We start from the raw sequence: 22,062 nt of genomic DNA, 5'->3' as shown, positions 1-22,062 counted from the left end.
AGCAAAGTTTCTCTTCCCATCATGCTTGGTTTTAGATTGTAGATTCAGGAGGTGGTTGGGGAAAGTGATGCTGGAGCTGGAAGTTTAAGCTGGAGGTTCAGGGGCTACCACCCTGACAGTTCTGAAGTTGGTTAGGTTCTGGAACATGTTGCAGTCCATTTCCACAGTGAGCCTCTGGCACCCCACCTTCATTGGCACGAACTCGAGTTGGGTGCGCAAAGTGTTTCTGGGCTGCACCGAATTCACTCTGAAATAGAAGAAAAGAAAAGTCCTAGTTCTGTCTCAGGGCCATTCCTTTGCTGGTCCCAGTGAATCTGATCCTTACCTGATTACAGAGGTAGACCCTGAAGAAATAAACATGTAAGTACCCAGCTGTTAAAACAGAGGAGGTTTGAAGGGGGTGGAAGGCAGGAGCCTCCATGGTGAGCAGCTGTATAGTTGAGAAACATCCTATTCTAAGGGCTTCCAGGTTGCATCTGTCGTTTCATCACCTGTGACTTCAGTCTGGTCTCATTCTTGGTAATAGTAGGCTTGTGAAACTATGGTTTTAGAAGCCTCATTGCTAACTGCAGTGGGTGTAGTGGGCATACTGAGATGTCAGGATGCCAGCAGGTGGTGGTTGGGGCCCTATCGGCACCCTTCTTGTCTACCTGTGGACCTTATGGTGACTGAGCAAATGGTGCAGATTTCTTTTAAGAAGCTTTGCCTTAAAAAAAAAAAAAAAAAAAAAAAGAAGCTTTGCCTTACAATTTATCTGGGCGACCACAGAAGTCTGGTTAAATGCTGGCAGTCCTTCTCTCAACTTATGGCCAAGAGTGACTGACTGAGTTTCTTGAGGCTGAGGTGGTGGCTCAACAACCGCACAACCTGTCAGGGACCTCGGGGTTGGAATAGGCATCGTGAACTGTATGTGTGTTTAGTGGAGGATGCTGTGGACCTCACGAGAGAAGGAGCAATGACTAACAAAGATACTTGCAAAATCTAAAGCCAACAAGGTGCTAATAACCTACATTATACAGGGTTTGTGTATATGAATATATGTGTGTGTATATATACCCACAGGTCAACAAGGAAAAAAGGAACAGCAAAAAAAAAAAGTGGGCAAAGTTAAGGAACTATACAGAGGAGGAAATGGAAAAGGCTGATAAACATGAAGAGTTGCAAATTAAAACAATGATGAGATATTATTTTATTCCTGTTAGACTGGATTAAAAGAGAAAACAGTATTGCCAAGAGTGGAGGGATGGTAGGAATATAGAAGCTGTCAAGTACTGCTGGACAGAACTGCAGCCATTCTACAAACCAGTCTGATAGCATGTGGTCAAACCAGGTCTTATCCTATGTCTCAGCAACTCCATTCCTGTGCATTTACCCCACACACATGAATTTTCAAGCAGGTATATAAGGGAATATGTGTATTTATGGTGTCTGAGAGTTGGAGGCACTGTGGAGTGGTGTGGTAGGAAGCAGGGGCATACATGATGGAGTAATTTGTAGCAGAAGCAATGGACTTGACATGTGGATGAGTGAAAAACAGTTCTGAGTGAAATGAGTTAGACATAGCATTTATATAGTTTAAAAATACAGGCTCATGAAGCAACAGTACACATTTTACACATACTAAGACAAGGATATGAAGAGTGGTGGTGGGGATAGGAGTATAAGGGAATGTGTAAATAAAATTCTGTATTGTGTTGTCACTGGTAGAATGCAGCTCTTCCCTGTGATGTTCCCTAACCCCCTCACCTGTGTTCATCAGTAATACCCAGGCCCTCTCTGCATGACCAGGACCTCAACCAGCGTGAGGGCACAGAGCCTCCCTCTGTCCTGTACCCCTGTAAACGGTGGCCCCAGGGAGAAAGAGGCCCTGATCTTTTAGTTCAGCTCTGGCAGGTGTTTGCTCTGTCTTCATGGACATAGCAAACAGAGTGTCATCTTGGGTTCCTGCCATTCTTTACCATTTGAGCCAGGTTCCTGCCTTTCTGACAGGTTGAGATACTTCTGTGGGATAAGAAGCTTGTGGTCTCTTACCTGTAGCTCTTCTCTCGGTGAACGAGCCCCTTTCCGAAGATGGAGATCACACAGTCTTCCAAGGGAACATCGAGGGGGTTATGGATGCTGACCAAGGCCATCAGGGGCTGATGTTGCTGTGCCGTCTCTGGCATCTGTGGGGGATCCCAAGAGCATGGAGCTGTAGTCACTCCTTCCCTTCCTGGCTACTCTCCCTGAACCCTTTCTTGGTTATTCTATCTCTACCATCCTCACGTAAACTAAACTGCTGACTTCCCTAGCCCTCTACTTGGTCTTCTGTATTTTCTCTCACCCTTGATCCATCACTGATGACACTGATGCTGCCTTTCCTTCACTTGGAAACCTTGGAAGGTTTCCCATTGTCTTAGAATTCAGCTTTGGTTGGCCTTCAGAGCCCTTCACAGTCTAACCCCAATCTATCCCAGGCTCATCTGTTCTACCCCTGACTACACCCTAACCTCTGCGGGCAATTTCCCAGCCCCAGCACAGCCCTCAGGCTCCCTTCCTTTGGGCCTCTCTACTCAGTCTTCCATCTGCAATGGCCTTCTCCCTCCTCTGCACTGAAAGCTTACCTATTGTTCAAAGCCTGACACAAATGCCACCTCCTCCATGAAGCTTTCCCAAACCCCCAGCCGGAAATAGGCCTCTTTACTTCACTTGTGCCAGAGTGACTTTGTTCCTCTGAAAGCTCTTACATAGAAGACCACACGTTGTGTCACCCTTGCCTAACTGTAACCCCCTCCAGGGCAGAGACCAAATCACATTCATTTTGGTCCAGGTACACATGTGGAAAGAGGACTGGACTAAGAGCCCCAAGCCTCTAAGACAGCCCATTTTTATGATTTGTAGGCAGGATACTTTCCTCATCTGAATAATGGGAAGAGTTCACCTCCCAGGGCTGTTATTAAAAGAAGTAAAATGTGGAAATACATTGGTATTGTATAAAGTGCTAAATGACCGTAGGCTATTATTATCTTTGTGAGTTTGGAGGCAGCCACTGAGAAGACTCCCAATTTTAGAAACCTTTACTTAAAGTGGAAAGATTTAAATCTTAGTATCGTATATAAGAAATCATCTCTTTCAAGAGAAGGAGCTCTCAACCCAGCATTTCCTGATAGTTTCTTCAGCATGGTTACCTGCTCTGAAGCTTGAGGGGCTCTGTTCTTTGTGAAACGGTGACCTGAAGAGCAGCAAACAGCGATTTGGGGAAGGACCAGTGCCTACCTCTATGGCAAGGTGTGGTCTGCAAATGGCGATGTCTTGCTGGGCGAAGCAGGGAAGGCTGGAATGCGTTGCCATGGCAGTGAGTCTGAGGAAGCTATTCTCTGGCAGGCTTTGTTCAAAACTGGAGTTGAACAGGGAGGTAGAGATTTTCTCAGCTGAAACACGTAACAGGTGGAGTCAGTGCCCGGGAGTGAGTGCACGTGCCCCAGAGACAAGCAGTGGTTTCACACATGACTCCCAAGAGTCAGGGCCTCACTGAAGCCAGAAACATGCCTCATTCCTCAGAGCAATTTCAGAATGAACTCACTCAAGAATCCACCCAAAAGGACTTCCCTGGTGGTCCAGTCGTTAGGAGTCCGTGGTCTCAAGGCAGGGGTCCAGGTTCAACCCCCAGTCAGGAAAACAGTTCCCACGTTCCACAACCAAGAGCCCGAATGCTGCAACTAAGACCAGGGGCAGCAAAACAAAAAAAACAAAAAAAAAACACAACCCACCCAAGACCAACATCACCATCATGAGCACAACACTTGGTAGACCACCTCCTCAGGGTTCTGGAAAGGGGCCTGTGAACTACAAGTGGAGCCTCAATCTCCTTGTCTGGTAATAACAACTAGGTGGGACGGCTCCTGGTTCATGAGACAGTTGTTAAGTGCTGGCCTCAGACCTGCCACCCAGGCGTGGCTGAATATATGCTTGCTTGGTCCCCTCCCCTTCCCTGCTTCTGTTCTTTCCCCTTTGCAGAAAAAATGAAGCCACCCTTCCCTCCTCACCACTGCCTCCAGGGTGAGGCCCCCTGTGTGCCCCGATCCTGTCCTCTGCTTTTTAAATCAGTGCTCCATCCCAACCTCATCGCTGCTTCACTGTGTAACTGTGGGCAATTTATTTAACTGTGTCTTGGTCTCCTCATCTTTTGCGGGGATGATAATGGTTCCTGCCTCATAAGGTCATTATGAGGATAAATGAGATAATGCATACAGAACACTTAGCATCATGTTTGCCAAAAATAAGTGCTCAATAAATGTGAGCTATAATTATTCTAGTTGTGTCTCATTTCCTCAAAGGTTGCACCATTGGTTATAACCCATCTCTCCTGAGGCTTCGTCTTTTTCTCCCTATGAATTCTTCTTCAGCATATAAGCAGGTTCTGAGCTCTATCCGAGAGAGCAGAACCTCCCTCTCCTGCATGTCCCTGTCTGCCACTCAGCCTCTTTTCTTTTTCCATCCATTCTTCCAGGAAGGACTGCGTATCTTGTCTCACCTCCTCAGCTCTCAGTCAGTTTAAGCCCCAGGAACCTATTGCTTCTCCATCAGACCTCTGTCAGTAGAGGCTTTCCAGCCTTGACCTCTCACAGCCTCTCCGCTGGCCATGCTGGGCTCCCCCTTCTTCTCTTTGACTTAGTCTCTCACTCTGCTGTCTCCCTGTCTGGTGTCTACATGCTGGTGCTGCCTGGGTTTCCTCCTCGCCCTCGCATTTTCTCTCAGTCCTTCCCCACTCTCCCCTGTGCCCATCCAGGACTTATCTGGAATACCAGGTTTAGGTTTCCAGTTGCCTACTGCCCATCACAGCTCAGATGTCTTCTGGGATTTCAAACCCAACATGCAACAAACAGAATGCATCATCTTTCTCCCCAAACCTGTTCTTTCCCATTGGCCCTACTTTAGAGGTTCACCCAAACTGGAAGCACCGTCTAGCCACATACACAAGTCCAATCTAGCCCACTTCTATAATATGACTTCATTTGAAAAGTTCTGCTAATTTACTTTGTCCTTCAATTTTTTCAAAACCTTCCAACTTCTAATCTGTGGTTGTTGGATACACATTAGATACACATTAGAATCATATGGGAAGCTTTAAAAATTCCCAATGCCAAGCCACACCCCAAGTCAATTGTAACAGACTCTGACCGAGAGACCTAGGAATCAGTATATTTGAAGTTCTCCAGGTGATTCAACATGCAGACAAGGTTGAGATACATGACTCTAATATGACCCCTTCCATTCCATTCTACCAAAAGTTCTTTTTCAAAAATGAATTTCTAATCCCATTGACTCCTCTGGTTAAAACCTTTTACCAGCTCCCCATTGCCCAGAGAATAAAACCCAAACTCTTGAGCAGCATCTACAAGCCACTTCAAGATCTGGCCCAGTCTGGCTCTCACGCAACTCCCCCACTCCACTCCTCCCACTCTTGGAAAGGGAACAGAGTGGAAAGACTGGAGGCAGGGGGACCAGTCAGGAGGTTGCTGCAATCATGTAAACAAGCTCTATTCCACTGATTCTCTTGCCTGCACATTGGAGTCACCCAAGGACTTAACAATATTTTTGATGTTTGGGTCAAACTGTAGAGTTTCTGAATTAATTGGTCTGGGGTGCAGGCTGATCATCAAACTTCCCCCAGGTGGTTCTTACGTGCAGCATAGTTGGAGAACAGCTGCTCTAGTCCAGGGAATTTCAACCCTAGAATGACACAGGGAGCTCTGAAAAAATTCCAGTGCTTGGATCTGGCTCCAGTTCAATTACTTAAGAATCTCAAGGAGGAGGAAGAACCTGGGCCTATGTCCCTTCTGCCTGGAAAGCCCATGACTCACTTCTCTGTCTGACACTGCCTTACTCATCCTTCGAGACCCAGGGCAGCCTGATTTACCTGGGGGCAGCCTGCTCCTGCCTGGGAGAGATGCTAATCCACCATTGTACTGCGTTTACCTCGTCAAACACTTCTTACACTGCTCCATAGTCTGTTTACTCAAATGACTACAATCAGAATTGTGGGTTTTGTTTTTCCTGTGTGAAGCTCAGTAAATATGTATTGAATGAGAGAGAGAGAGAGAGAGCAGGCACATCAGGAACTAGAAACCATGTCATCGAATCTGCAGGGGTTGCTGTATGGCTGCTGCCTGCTCAGAGTGGGAGCTGGGCGTGTAGATTGTTGGGAAGGGATCACAGATAGTTACCTGAGTTGGCACTGAGTATAAGGACAAAATTCTTCCTCCAGAGCTTGGCAGCAAGGACGCCATTGTAGTACACTGCCTGCAGCCCAATTGCCAGCTGCACTTCCTTCTCCTGGTCAGTGGGGTTTAACAAGTTCACAGAAAACTCTACATTCTTTCCCAGGGCTAGGGAACTTGGTGCTTTCAAAAAGAGATGTAGAGGATCATCAGTCTCACAAGGAGGAGGATAGATGCCATCATTCTTGTGTTTCATTCTGTATTTATGGACTTTCTCCAGCACCATTTTTTCTTGAGAAGATCCTGAAGAATGAAATAAAGCAGGCCTCTTACCCAGCAGGTATAGACCCTTCTAATAAGAGCTCAGGATTAAGGTTCATTGACCCACTATTGCTCAAATTTGCCAAGGCCACAAGAGCCTTGCAAACCTCTTGCGCCACATGTAGCTAAAAAAAAAAGGTTTGTGTTAGACAAACTCACCACAGATACAGTGTGTCTCTTCCAAGTCACTCAGGGGTCAAGTTCTTCAAGTACTATGAATTTGCCCCTTGAATGGTGGGAGAGCTAGTTTTTGTACAAGTTGCAGGAACCTGTATTTTCCTAAGTGAAGGAGTTTGGACTTATTCCAAGGGAAATGGAGGCCAGGGAATATTCTGGAGCAGGAGTATTCTGTAACATAAATATATTTGTGTCCTGGGAAGCTCATTCTGGAAACTGTAAGTTAGAGATGGAATAATGATGGGGAGACTGGAGGCAGGGGTCCAATTAGGAGGCTACTATAATACTGTAGAAAAGAGATGATGAGGCCCTGGGTGACCTGCAGGCAATGAGGAAGGAGATGAGGAGATGGGTGTGAGGGTACCACTGGGAGGCTCAAGAACAGTGCAGGCTTTCTTGTTTGGACAAATGGTGGACAGCACAGCAGTGGGCTCTAATAACTAATATGGAGGGGAATACACAGGGAGGTTGGGGAGTGTTGGAGGACAGAAGGAGAGAGAGAGTATTTCCTGGCAGCTGGGCTTGTTTTTTGTTTTGTCTTTGGCCATGCCACATGTGACATGTGGGATCTTAGCTTCCCAACCAGGGATTAACCCCCTGCAGTAGAAGTGCAGAGTCTTAACCGCTGGACCACCAGGGAAATTACCTGGGCTTGGTGTTAAGTATTCTGTTCTATAGTAGTGGTTCTCAGCTGGGGACAATTTTGCCCCCAGGGGACATCTGGACATGTGAGGAGATATTTCTGGTTGTCACAACTGGAGGTGGTGGTTGAGGAGGGGCTGGCATCTAGAGGACAGAGGCCAGGAAGGCTTCTGAATGTCCCAGGTTGCACAGCCTCCCAGATAGCAAAGATATCTGGTCCAAAATGTGAATAAAGTCAAACAGGGTTGAGAAGTCCTGTTTTATGCGATGGGGAATGGACTGCACGTCTCCCTGGCCTGCATGTGTCTGGCCCATTCCTTTCTCTCTGTTGCTGTTTGGGGCCCTCCTCTGCCTGGTACGTGCATGCTAAATTGCTTCAGTCGCATCCAATTCTTTGCAACCCTACAGACTGTAGCCACTCAGTCTGTCCATGGGATTTTTCTGGGCAAGAAAATGAGTGTGTTGCCATTTCCTACTCCAGGGGATCTTCCTGACCCAGGGATCAAACTGGCATCTCCTGCATTGGTGGGCAGATTCTTTACCTTTGAGCCACCCGGGAGGCCCCCCACTGCCTGGTACCTTCAGGATACTTGTAGTTCTGTGTGATGTCCTCTTGGCGGTCACAGTCCACATTCTTGGTGCTGATATTATTGCCAAAATACTTGGTGTTGCAGTCAGTCAACTCCAGTGTCCCATCCTCACGGCACTTCCAGACCACACATGAGGCATTTATTGAGGCAAAAATGTCTGATGCTGCAGGGGTCAGCCACACTATCCCCTCCTTGATGGCTCTGACTGGGACCAGATCACAGGCCTCCAGGACTGAGGGAGAGAAATGTCAATGAGTGAGAGGAATCATACCCAGACCTTGGCTTTGGTCAGAGCAGCAAAACCTCTGTTCCCATCCTAATGCCCTATTTTCCCTCCACTGGAATCAAGGTCAGAGGTGGGCACTAGGCAGGGTTTCTGAGAGGGCACAGCTGAGGGGAAGCTCACTTTTAGTGACATAACTTTTTGGTCATGGTCTATGGCAGGTGCTCTCTTGGACAAGACCTCAGAGTTACAGAGTACATGGGAGTTCCTAAGCCAGCTTGACCACAGACATGATAGGAGGAGGTTGCCTTTGTTGAGCACTTCCTACATACCCAGCTCTGTGACTGTTCTGTTCCTGGGGGGCCTTGGGCCAGCATCCCACTGCTCACTATCAGTCCTGCCACCACTTCTGTTTTAGGGGCTGCAGACCTGCTATGGACCACCTGCTGCCCGTTTCCTCTCCAAGGGACTCCTTGTACTCTTGCAGCTCTGTGTAACCTGGTGGTCCTAGGCCCACCCCAGGCTTTACCTTCACCTCCTTTAAGAGCACTTGGGTATAGAATCTGCCATCCGTCATAAACCTCAAGCAGGTCAGGTCGGGCCATCCAGCACTCCGTGGAAGTCTGGAAGATCCTGAAGCAAAGGGAACAATACAAGTGGGGGGCAAAAGTCCTGAAGCAGTCCTAGAGATGACAGAGCTGTGACTAAGTGGATGGGAGGACGCTGTGTAAGAGTGGTTCCAACACTCCCAGGAAGGGGCGTGCATCTCACATTCACCCTGACCTTCAGAATCCTGCCTTTCGGAGTTCTGAAGGCCTATTCAAAGCAGGGCTACTTGGGCTGGGGGGTTCCCATGGATGACAGCCTGTGGGTTTGGAGCCCTGTCAGGTCTGGACTTCATCCATCCCCTTTGGGCTTCTCACCAGGCTCTGCCTCTGTTGCCTTCTCCATTCTGAAGCCCCTCCTCGTTGTAGTACTCGTTTACCAGCAGGTCCCCGCCGGTGCCCTGGGCTGAGGTGAACGTGGTAACAACTCGGGCAGGGATTCCCAGGCCTCGCAGCACTGCATGGAAGTAGGCAGAGGGTCAGGGCACCAGAGAGGGCTGGGATGTAAGGATGGGGCCTATGGCTAGCATTCTCCGTGTCTCCTCTGGACACTAGGCATGTTCATGGTCTTAAATGCCAGGTGACATTGTGGAAAGAGAAGGGGCACAGGAATTGACACCTGCCTGACCTACGCTATATGAAGGCCAAGTAATGAGAAGCAGACAAGTTACACAGCAGGTGGAGTACACAGCAGCGGGAGACTTCAACAGAGCGCTGGGACTGGCTTTTCTGGGGCAGAGACAGGGAGGAGCTTTGGGGCGTTTGGGAGCAGAGCTCACCAGATGGGCCCAACTTTGCTGAATCTGGGAAAAGGAGCAGAACCTGGTTGGGAGGAGTGGCTGGGGAAAAGCCATCTTAGCCAGATGGTGCATGGGAAGCAATCACAGGTGTAATGGAGGTGGGGGAATGCTGCGGAGTTGGAGGCAGTGGCTGCTTTTGGAGATGTCATGGGGCAGGGGGTACTGGGCAACCCAAGAAGCAAGGCAGACACTCTGTGCGGTAGCCAAGGTGACTTGCCTGGGTGTGGCAGGCAAGTCTGCTCTGTACCTGTGCAAGCAACAGCTGCCAACACCCAGGCCTGACCCTCGTACACGGGCCTCCCATGACCAGTGACCCACTGTCGCAGGATGGGCGCACTGCCCCGGCGCTTGTTCAGCAAGGCCCTTTCCTCCGTAGTTTGGATCTTCACAGTGGGCAGGACAAACTTCTCCTTAAGAATGTGCAGCTGTTTGGGGAAACGTGTGGATGTTTATGGGGGTGGGTAGGGAGGGCTCGGGTTTCTCAGGTGGTGCTAGTGGTAAAGATCCTACCTGCCAATGCAGGAGATGAAAGAGACATGTGTTCAATCCCTGGGTGGGGAAGATCCCCTGGAGGAAGGCGTGGAAACCCACTCCAGTATTCTTGCCTGGAGAATCCCACGGACAGAGGAGCTTGGTGGGCTACAGTCCATAGGGTCACAAAGAGCTGGACACAACTGAAGTGACTTAGCATGCCTGTAGCGAGGGCTCATTACAGCTCTCCAGGCATGGTGAACAGATCACCTGTATGGAAATCACCTGGAACTTGTTAAACCTACATGTTCATGGGCCCCACCCTCACCCACTGGGATCGTGTCTGGGAACCCTCCTTTTTAATAAGTCCTTCAGAAGCAGGGGTTCATGAGCCATGAAAGTGTTAGTTGCTCCGTCGTATCCGATTCTTGTGACTCCATGGACTATAGCCCACCAGGCTCCTTTGTCCATGGGATTCTCCAGGCAAGAATACTGGAGTGGGTTGTCATTCCCTTCTCCAGGGGATCTTCCTGACCTAGGGGTTGAAACCTGGATCAAGCCCAGGTCTCCCGCATTGCAGGTGGATTCTGTACCGTGTGAGCCACCAGGGAAGCCCATAGTGGCAAATGAAACTCAGGACACGAGAGCAGCAGGAGGGCTCCCCCTCGCCGGAGGCTTTCACTGTTCCTTGGTCTGCCTGGCCCTGATTCTTCGAGTGTTTGCACCTGGGACCTTGAGGCCCACATTTCCTCCTCCTCGCAGGCTAGCCCTGTCCCTCACCACCTCCTCAGAGGAAAGGACTGAGCCACATGAGGAAATAGAGAGCACATTACTCCTCTGAGAGAACTTTTTAAGGAATGGCACCCCACTCCAGTACTCTTGCCTGGAAAATCCCATGGATGGAGGAGCATGGTAGGCTGCAGTCCATGGGGTCGCTAAGAGTCGGACACGACTGAGCGACTTCACTTTCACTTTTCACTTTCATGCATTGGAGAAGGAAATGGCAACCTACTCCAGTGTTCTTGCCTGGAGAATCCCAGCGATGGGGGAGCCTGATGGGCTGCCGTCATGGGGTCGCACAGAGTCAGACACAACTGAAGCGACTTAGCAGTAGCAGTAGCAGGAAAGGACCAAGCCGCCTTCATGGGAATAATTTAGAAATGAAAACAAGTTCCTTTGACTGTCTTATCACCAACTCATGGGTAAGATGGAACTGACCGCCTTCTTCCCAGGGACCTAAGCTCCCTGTCAGGGCTGGGGGTGAGGAGGCAGGGAGAGGGAGGTCTCAAGGAAATCCAGGTCCGTTTTAGTCCTCGCTGGCTTATGACCTGAAGGAGGACAACTTCCTGTCATTTCTCTCCCCGCTGGATGCTACTGTCTGCCCCTCCTCACTCAGATCCTTCTCCAGGGACTGTCCCCTGCACTCTGGAAAGAGGGAACCATTCGTGAGTAAAAAACTTCTGGGTCCCTAGACGGGGGCAGCTCTGGCAGAGGACTGCTGTCTCATCTCCTCCCCCTCCCCACCCCGTCCTCACTCACCAAGGCGCCCAAGACTCGGGCCACATGCACGGGGTTGCCCCACTTCTCCACCCGATTGTCCACGGTCAGTAAACTCAAGCCAAGGTCGATGACATCCTCCTCGAGCTGTAAGGACCACACAGGGCCACGCATGATGGAGGGTGTGCAGTCAGCCACTCCTCCCACAAGTCAACCCCGTCCCCTTGTCCTTCTCCTTGACTCAGGCTCCACTCCTTCCTGCCGTGTTCCTGAAGAAGTTCTCGCTTTTCCCTCTGCCCCAGGGCCCGGCACCTCAGCCTTTTGCCTCTTCTGTTGTCTGACTGCTGATAGTATGGGCTTTTGAGCACCAGGGCTCTGTTGAGTCCTTTCATTTCTACGGTTTTTCACGTAATTTGCTCCCACAGCTCCTAACAGGGCTGTCCCTATGTGGGGGTGGATAAAATGGCAGCTTCTGCTCTGGAGGAGCAGAAGTGAGGAGTGAGGGAGACACGCAGCCACTTAGGCTACAGATCTCAGCAATGTGGCTGGGGCTCTAGGAGAGATGCCAACCCAGGGAGCACAGTGGAGAGTCATTCTGCCCCTGGGGGCTGGGAAAACTTTAAGAGGGCCTTAAAAGATGGGCAGGCATTTTCCAGGTGGTAAGTGAGGGAAGATATTTCTGGCAGAGGGAACATTCAGCCTGCACAATCGAGGGATGACCAGGAGCTGAAGCATGGAGTTGGAGGGGCGGGGGTGCTCTTGGGGAAAGGGAAGCAGTGGCCTGGCTGTAAAGAGTCTTATGTGTCAAGCCAGGGGATTTGGTTTCTATCCTGTAGATGGTGAGGATTTAACAGAGGCTTCATCTGCATGGTCTTTAGGAAGATAACTCTGGTGGTTGAGGAGGATGGTCTAGTGTGGCCCTGAGGGGACCAAGGTACCACGTGGCTGAACTTGCATGAAGAAATGGCCTCATGACCAGAGGCTTTGGATTGGCCCAATCTGTTTGACTTGAGCACTGGAAATTATGGGGTGATCACTGTCTCCCCACCTTCCCTGGAGGGCCCCGTACCTGGCCAAAGTCCCAGGGCTCGGCCTGGATGCAGTCAGCCGTGCCCAGGAAGATGAGGCCATTCTGGTTCAGCAAGTACTCCCTGCGCTGAGCTTCATTCCCCAGGAACACAGCATCCTCTGGAGAGAAGCAGGCAGGGATGAGGGACTGTGGGATGCTAGGCGTGCTGTCCATCTCCAGGCCTTTGCCCTCCCTTATTAGTGGAGATTCTGCTGCAGGCCCTCCCTTCAGCTCCAGGCCTGGTAGAGACTGTGAAGGAAACCCCTCTTTTCATCCCATACTGGGACCAGGCCTCCTCTCTGGTGAGAGTCGGGAAGGGGATGAGAGTCCCTGGGTCAGCCACAGTGGCTTTCATGGCCAGCTAGCAGACAGGAATAAGTCAACCTTAAAAGGCCTACTGGTTCCCAAAGAAACCTGCTCCTGAACCAAGACCATTTTGCAACATGCCAGGGGGCTTCCCAGGGGGCCTGCTATGTCTCTCCCACAAGTTCAACCAGAAAAATAGGTGTTTCAGAAAAACCAAACAGGTTGACAGATGTGAGCAGAAGGGAAGACAAGTAGGGTCAGAGGGAGAATGGGGCTGTGTGTGTGAGGGAACAGTGGGAGCCACCCAGCGTGTTCAAAGGGGTCTAGGACTCCTATGGGCTCTTCCTGCTGCCTCTCCTACTATCTTCATTGAAGGGTTGCCTGGGGGTCATGAAGCGGGTGGGGGTTTTAAGGAGGCCATCACCTACTCTAGGAAGCTGGGAGCAGCTGGCGGACCTACTCTGCTTGTCAAGTGTCTCCGCCTGTTGCCAGGGGTGAAGTAGGGGCTGGTTGGACTGGTTCCTGGAGCCTAGAATGAGAAGAGGATTTCCAAACCATCCTCCCAGGCATCCAACTAGGATGAGGGTACTCAAGGTAACAGAATGCTGGGATATTAGATATCAGGAAGCCCTGAAAAACCTTGGACAGAAAATCACAGAATCATGTGCCCAAGGAGCCTGGGCCCCTGCCCCTTCATCCTGAGTACTATCTGTGAAGTCAGCTGGACATCATCTCTTTGGAAATTGCTTCAAAGCGAGGAGTTTGGCCCCAGGCTCTGCAGGCTTTGGGAAGTACATTATCAGAGCATAGGTATCACCCTTCTTCTCAGCTTGGGTGCATCCCCTCCCCTCTTTATAAAGCTCCCTGCTTATGAATAGGACTTTGACTTTCACTATAGGGTGTAAAATTTCCTTTTGAATCCAGAAGGGCCCCATCTTCAAGTATGGTAAGATGAGACTGAGCCCCAGATAATCTCTGAAAATCTCTAACTCCCAGATGGGCAGTGCCAGTACTTCACCCCTGGCCAGACAGACACCTCACCCCTATAGAGAGGCCTTCCCTCACCGGTCCCAACAAGCCAGGTGTGGAGGCAGGAATCCTGGCATAGAGTCAAGACTGTGAGCTCCCTCTGAACTAAGGCCTGTTCTGGAACTGTATTTCTGCATCTATGCTCAGGTTGTCAGGGCCTAGCTCTGGGTGTGCGCTCAGTCAATGAGGCAGGTACAGTAAAGCCTCAGTTTTGGAGGGAAATGGCTTGAGGGTCTTTCTGGCAGTATGTGGAGAGCCATGGGCCCTCGCTCAGCTGAAGCGGCCTTGAATCCATACTCACCCACATGGGGCAAGGGCACCTCAGTGGACACTAGTTCTCCTCCATTGTTCCACCTGCCAACCCCCTTGGAGCAGGAATGAAGGGCCTGGACTGAGGACAGACAGGGCTATCTGAAGGAGGGGGCCACCTGAGGACTCCAGGCTGGGCAAGTGAAGTGGAGACAGGGAGTTACTGGGACTCAGGTGCTGTATAGGAAGGCCATCAAGCCCTGGGCTTCAGGGGCTTCAGGGGAGATTTCTTCTACTTCCCCTTGTTCTCAGCCCTGCCTCATAAGGAGGCCCCCTTTGGGCTGGCAGTGAACTCGTGAAAGGAAAAGTCTTGTCTTGGGGTAGCAAGGATGGGCAAACAGGAAGAAACTGTTTTCCTCTCAATAACTGTTCAGGTAGCCCAAAGGATTAAGGTGGGGTGTGGCGGATTAAAAAAGGAAGACTCAGTCTCCAGAATGGGAAAGAGGAGATGTTCTCTTGGTTTTCGTTTGGGGCACGTCAACCACGTCTGACGACTTTTCTAGATTAAATAGTCCTGACAGCTAGGGCTGAGCTTTGCCAGAGGTGGCCACCGGCTGGGCCTCAGGAGGCTGCCTGACCCCAGGAAAGTCCATCCAGAGGCTGCTGAGCTAGGGAGACTGGTTGCTAATTTGCTGCTCTAGGCAGGTATTTGGATGGGTCATGGTGGAGACAGAGAGTCTATAGTAAGGACAGAACTAACAAATAGAAAGAAGCAAGAAGGAAGATTTACAGTGAAGCTAAAACTGAAGCTTTGGGTCCCTCACCAGCACAGAACCCCACTTCAAGTCAGGGGGGGCCTAAGCAATTCAAAATTCTATATTCTTTTTCTTAAAGAGGATCCTCCAAATTAATTAAAAACTCAGGTCCCGCAAAACCTGGATTCACCATGGAGACAGACTATGGAAGCCAAGGGAGGGATCAGAGAAACCTGTTCGGCAGGCCCCCTCTTATCCTGAAGTCCTTTCCAGCTCTTGGCCTCTATCCTGCTATCACAGAGGGGAGTTCTTCTAGGGTCACCTCAGAGAGTCTCAGCTCCTGTGACTAAGTAGCCTGAGCCAGGACTAGACTAGCCTCTGCTCTCAGTGGGAAGCTCTGGGCTTCTTCCATCAGGTGACACCAAGTCAGGACCCAGGGTCTGAGAGGCCGTTCAACCAGGGAGCAGTTTCCACAGTGGCTAAGTACCTGTGCTGCTCTAGAGGAAGCTGTCCCCCGGGGCCCCAGCTCCAGGGCCTTGAGTCTTGTGCAGCCCAGGCTGACCCAGGTCCAACTCACCTCGATTCCAGGGGTTAAAGAGCAGCGTGAACTGGCCCAGGCATTGTTTCTTGTCCGAGACCTGCAGCAGGAGTGAGTAGTGGCCAATGATAGCATCTGCAGGTGTGGTCACAGAGATAGTCCAGGACTGGTCATCTCTCTCCTCCACCATTGCACTCCACCACTTCCGGTCCCCCAGACTGGAAACTGAGAACGTGGCTTGGGTCCCATTGGCCTTGGAAGGCTGCTTTCCTGCAGTCACACAGAGATGAGTTAGTCATTTGGACCCCTTGGCCACCACTCAGAGTAACAAAAGGAAGTATCACAAAACTGAAGTAAGTGAAAATTAGATTTGGAGGAGAATGAAAGCTATCCATCAAGGAGTGGGGATCAGAAAAGGGTGAGGGGAGAGCACAGGTTCTTAGTGCTCATGGACACCTAGAAAAGGCTCATAATGTATAACATGGGTGTTGTCTTATCTTCTTCACTGGACTGATGTGAGGTCTTAATGAGATATTGCAAGTAAAGCCCTTGGCTCAAAATTTGACATGTAGTACAGATTCAGCAAGTAGTATAAATTAAATGTTATATTTAGCCTAGATTAAATCCCATTCAGGCTTTTCTACAAAACTGATATTATATATGCAAAAGAAAAACTCCTTAGTGTTAATGCAGCCAAGCAACTTCTGAATCATGATAAATGCTACTTATTATGCATATTATCGGGCTTCCCTGGTAGTTCAGCTGGTGAAGAATCTGCCTGCAATGCAGGATACCCTGATTTGATTCCTGGGTCAGGAAGATCCACTGGAGAAGGGATAGGCTAGCCACTCCAGTATTCTTGGGTGGCTCAGATGGTAAAGAATCTACTTGCAATATGGGAGACCTGGTTTCGATCCCTGGGTTGGGAAGATACCCTGGAGAAGGGAATGGCTACCCACTCCAGTATTCTGGCCTGGAGAATTCCATGGACAGAGGAGCCTGGCGGGCTACAGTCCATAGGGTCACAAAGAGTTAGACACGAATGAGCGACTTTCACTTTCACTTGCTTGCATATTGTCTCATCCTCACAGAATTTCTTGAGGCCCAGGTGCAGTGCAAGCCAGTTGCCCCTTGGTTCCCTGAGGTGGGGCTGGAGAAAGAACCCCCTAGTCCTACTGCCAATGGAGTTGAAGTCAGTCCCACTCACCAGTTTGTGCAATGAGGGCTACCTTCTTCAGGGCACGCAGAAATGTGTGCACTGGAGCCTGAAAGTGCAAGCTGATGGTGAAGGGCTGCCCCCGCCTCACGATGAGCCGCTGGGAGCTGATGTCATTGGTGTGGTGCTCTGCGTTGTTTCTCGCTGCCTGGAAGTCGCAGCTCTTGATCCCCAGGCCTGTTGCGGAAAGAAAGAAATCCTGGAGACTAGGTAAATGTGACAATGTCAGTAAAAGTAGAGACCCTGAAGTCAGAGATGCAGGGTTCAAATCCTTGGCTCAACTTACTAGCTGTGCTGTCTCAAGCGAGTAGCTTAACCACTCATCCTCAGTCTCCTCTTCCTTAGAATAACCATCCTCCTTACAGGGTTGGGAAAAGCAAATGAGGTAATGTACATAATATTCTTAGCCCCGTGTCAGACACATAGTAAGTCCCTGTTACTACTATTAATAAGAACAATGCTTGTTCTCATTGTTGATCTCCTTTTCTGGTCCCAGTTCAAAAGCAATGAATAAAATCCAGAATTTTGCTCACCCCTACTCATTTTTGTCTAGGAACACAATGATCATTTTTAGAGCTAATTTTGAAGTCACTAATTGAGTCCAATTCTTTTGTTTTACAAGTGAGAAGAGTGAGGTGCAGAGAGCAGCTCACTCGAGATTGTGTGTGGCTTTCATCTAAAGGCTCATAAAACCCACAGTACCATGCAGCCCAGAAAAACCCTACAAGGAGGGGGCCTGTGAGTATTAAGACATTCTCCCAGGCAATTCTCACTTTATAACAAGAATTTGTAAATATGCTAACAAAGGCTAAGCTTTCTGCATGCTCTGCTTCTGCCTGTTTCTCTGCTTGGTGTCTGCCTCTGTCCCTTTTGGTTGGATTCCCTGACTGTGCTGTGCTCTGCTGTACCAAGTCGCTCAGTCATGTCTGACTCTTTGTGACCCTGTGGACTGGGGTCCATGGGGATTCTCTAGGCAAGAATAAAATAGTGGGTTGGTATGCTCTCCTCCAGGGGATCTTCCCAACCCAGGGATTGAACCCAGGTCTCTGGCATTTAGGTGGATTCTTTTACCATCTGAGCCACCAGGGAAGCCCTTGAATACTGGAGTGGGTAGCCTATCCCTTCTCCAGGGGAACTTCCTGACCCAGGAATTGAACCTGGGTCTCCTGCATTGCAGTTGGATTCTTTTTCAGCTGAGCTACCAGGGAAACCCTGGTTTCCCTGACTCCTGCCTCCCTTCTCTCCCACTTAGCTTTGAAGCTATGACACCCTCATGCTTTCCCAGGTTGTCTACCATATGGACCACAACCCAGTGAAAATAGTCATGTTAGGATGATGCTGGGATAAGAGTATAAATCTGTTTAACCACCATCACCACCTTACCACCGTCATCACAACTATGACCAATTTACCACCAACAACCCAGTCAATTGTCACTCCATAGCCACACCCCCAGCACCACACCACCATTGCACCCATCACCACTTCCCTCCATAACCCACCTCTATCATCTCCTCTGCTGCCAGCACCAACTACTACCTTCCCCACCAGAGTCACACAAACACTACCTCCCCTACCACCAGCACCAGCGACCAGCTCGCACACTTTAGCTCCTCCATCATCAGCAGTATCTGTTTACTATTCTCCCAACATAGCCCTACAACCACCACCTCCACCACTATTAGCATCCCTAACACCTGCAACCATAATTGCTCATCATCACCTCCAATTACCATCCTGCTTATTTTAATGAAAGCATAATGATAGAGAAGCTACTGAGAGCCCAGTAAGCCCTGTGGAGAGCTGGCTTGGCTCACCTTGTCCCATGGCTACAGACCGCTTTTATCCACTTGGCTACTGGAAATGCTGTCTTGAACTGTTGCTCTGAGCTCCCTCTCTGAATCTGTCTTCCAGACAGGAAATGATGATGGGCACTTTTGTTGGCTTAAGAATCTGTAAAGAGTGGCATTTCCTTCTACTCCACCTTGTGTTCCCCACATGTTTGTCTTTCCTGCTCCCTCCCCTCTGGTATCTCCTGGACCAGCTGCTGGAGTTCCCCGTTCTCGTTTATCTCTTGTACCAGGAGGCCCAGACAGGGTTATATCTGGCAGGCTCGAATGGGAAGTGAATTGCAGGGGGAATCTGCCAGTTGGAGAAGCCCAGATAAATGTAAAAGCCTCTAGCTTCTGGGGCCTCAAGAGACCCTCAGAGTTATTACCTGGATGACACTGGAAGACTCTGGAAGGAGGTCCATATCCAACTTCAGATTCAGGCCCTAAACATGTCTTGGGCTTTAAGTTGTTAGATGTTCACGGACCTTTCTGATAATAGAAAGAGAGAGAGCATGTGTGTCTGGGATTCATCTGTGTGAAAGAAATTAGGGGGTAGAATTTGTTGGTGAAAAATAAATGTCCAAAGAGCAGAAGCAAGAACTGTGGCTCTTCCAAGCGTGCTGGGTCTGGCCCACTCGATCAGAGAAGGTTGGGCACTCTGTTGTTTTTCCTATTACCACTTGTTTTGTCGACACAGGGGAGGATCTCCTACTTGGTTCTCTTTGGCCTCCCAGGTTTTATCTGGGCTTCTGAGACTGTGTCGTCACTAGAAGCTCTCTCAGACACAGCTGGACTGGCCTGCACATGTATGGCATGTCTATAGAAGGATATAGAAGAAACTACAAGGACCGTTGTTTGCCTATTGAGAGGGGAGCTTCGAAATGGATATAGGAATGTGATTTTTCTGCTGTTTACTGGTTTATACTTTTCAAATTTTGAACCATTACCCATGAAAAATCTTGTTATGCAAAAAAGGAAGCTATTGCTTCTCACTCTTACCAAAAAAGATTCTTCATGAGAAATGAAAAGGGAATTTTTCTTATTATTTGAAGATGATATAATTTTTACCTGGAAAATGTGAATCTACTGAAAAATGGTAATAGGAGACAAGATGATTTAGTGAGATTATCTTAAGTTTAATGCATTCCCAGTAAAAATACCAGCAAGTTTTCCCCCTGAAACTGAAAAAGCTGATTCTAATGTTCAAAAGTAAATTTCTAAAAGATCTAAAATATGATCTGAAAAGATCTAAAGTTTAATGATCTAAAAAAAAATCTCTCATTAGAAATGTAGTATGGCCAGGCTTCCTAGATATTAAAATATATTATGACAGTACTATAATTTAAAAAGCAGGTAGACCAAAATGTATGTATTAAACATGTACTAAATGTGGCAATTAAGTAGGAAAGATAAGAATTCATTAGTAAATGGTTTGGGGGTAATTAGCTTCCCAAAATAAAGTTTGTTTGCGACTTTGCACAATACACTTCAATTCCATCAGCAGATGAATGGATAAGAAAGCTATGGTACATATACACAACGGAGTTATTACTCAGCCATTAAAAAGAATACATTTGAATCAGTTCTAATGAGGTGGATGAAACTGGAGCCTATTATACAGAGTGAAGTAAGCCAGAACGAAAAACACCAATACAGTATACTAACACATATATATGGAATTTAGAAAGATGGTAATGATAACCCTGTATGCGAGACAGCAAAAGAGACACAGATGTATTGAACAGTCTTTTGGACTCTGTGGGAGAGGGCGAGGGTGAGATGATTTGGGAGTATGGCATTGAAACATGTATAATATCATATATGAAACGAATTGCCAGTCCAGGTTTGATGCATGATACGGGATGCTTGGGGCTGGTGCACTGGGATGACCCAGAGGGATGGGATGGGGAGGGAGGTGGGAGGGGGGTTTAGGATGGGGAACACGTGTATACCCGTGGCGGATTCATGTTGATGTATGGCAAAAATCAATACAATATTGTAAAGTAATTAGCCTCCAATTAAAATAAATAAATTTATTTAAAAAAAAGGATTATGAAAATTCAATAGTTTAAAATTTAACAGGCCAACCTGGCAGAACTGTCAGAGATGAATGATGCTTTAAAAGATACACAGTGAAGATGCTGCTCCAAAGATCTGTTAACTAAAGTGCATGGTAAGACAGTGGTGGTTTCTTTTGGACAATTTTGACACCACTTCTAATGAGAGAAGAGACCAATATTCTGTTTTGTTTAACCGTGAAAACAAGTGGGACCAGAAACTTCTTCCTCCTCCCTCCTGGGAACAGACTCCAGGTTTACAGCAAGATTCCCTTCTCTTTCATCCTGTGGGATTTCATGACAGAGGCTCACTGTAGTCGTTTTGCAAACCAACCATTGGAAGAAGAATGCCCGCAGATGACGGGCATTCTTCTTCCAATGGTTGGTTTGCAAGAAGATAAAGTGCACTTACCATGCACTTTAGTTAACAGATCTTTGGAGCAGCATCTTCACTGTGTATCTTTTAAAGCATCATTCATCTCTGACAGTTCTGCCAGGTTGGCCTGTTAAATTTTAAACTATTGAATTTTCATAATCCTTTTTTTAAAATAAATTTATTTATTTTAATTGGAGGCTAATTACTTACTCAGGGTGAAGACTGTGGAAATGATGGTATTATTTCAGTGCCCTCTTGATGGCTTTTACACCAGTGTATTTCCTGTGTCTGAATCTTGTATGCAAAATCTGACCTTAAATTGGGCTGCCCAGTACAGCTCAAAGGTTTGTGGTTTTTCTTGAGTAATACAGGCCGTTTTTGAAAGTTGGGAGAAGAAAGACAAGAAGATGTATCTATCTGAGCTTATGGGAACTTTAGACATGTGTCTCTTGAGGCCCTCTGGAGAGACAAACAGTCTGATACCAGTAGTCCCATTTTTTAGCCTTCCTTAAACACCAGGTCAGATGTTTTGCTTTCCTGTTTCCCGTTTCTGTCGTCAAGAAATGCTCCAGCTTTGCTCTAACACCCCATCTTCATTGTCTGCTCTCACTTCTGCCCCCGTCACCCAGGGAATCTGTTTACGAACCCATCTGGTTAGTCTTTGAAAGTCACGGTGCTGGTGGCCCCGACTCCAGCTACCAGCAGCTCACTCTGAACCAAAAGAAAAGTGGGGGGCAGCTTTTTGTTGTTGTTCCCAAGGTGATGAAACCAGCAAGGTCCAGTAACTTTTTGGAAAGCTAGAACTTGATGATAAATGAAAATTGAGGACAAGTAAAGATATTTTTTTCAAACCTCTCCTCCATTCATTAAAAAAATAATAAAAAACTACCTTCTATCTGCCTTTCAGTCCTAATGGCAGAAATCATTAGGAAAAGTGCTGAACTTAGGGGCAATGCTCAGTGAGCCTGGCATCTCTTAAGTGTGTTTTGAGAACCAATAGAGCCAGCAGCGGATTCCTCTTCACACACAATTCTGCAGAACTTGAGAACCTTAGCTATACACAAAAATTTAAAGAAACTATCTCATAATAGCTCAAACTATCCCATTCT

The 22,062-nt window shown here is 48.3% G+C and overlaps 1 protein-coding gene across 1 annotated transcript; it reads right to left on the bottom strand.

Moving 5' to 3' along the window:
• Positions 1–84: 84 nt before the first annotated feature.
• EPB42 (erythrocyte membrane protein band 4.2) lies at positions 85–18,515 on the bottom strand. Its single transcript, XM_045162087.1, has 14 exons — positions 18,448–18,515; positions 17,760–17,794; positions 16,680–16,865; positions 15,512–15,742; positions 12,596–12,714; positions 11,569–11,673; positions 9,806–9,983; positions 9,077–9,215; positions 8,683–8,786; positions 7,920–8,162; positions 6,207–6,503; positions 3,256–3,410; positions 2,032–2,165; positions 85–247 (listed from the first exon to the last, which is right to left on the bottom strand). Exons 1-14 carry the CDS (start codon positions 18,513–18,515, stop codon positions 85–87), a joined length of 2,157 nt encoding a protein of 718 aa, XP_045018022.1.
• Positions 18,516–22,062: the final 3,547 nt, after the last annotated feature.

Source organism: Bubalus bubalis, chromosome 11 (assembly GCF_019923935.1).
Source record: "Bubalus bubalis isolate 160015118507 breed Murrah chromosome 11, NDDB_SH_1, whole genome shotgun sequence".
In the NCBI taxonomy this organism is placed as follows: Eukaryota; Metazoa; Chordata; class Mammalia; order Artiodactyla; family Bovidae; genus Bubalus; species Bubalus bubalis.
This window is presented reverse-complemented; position numbering and strand designations above follow the sequence as displayed.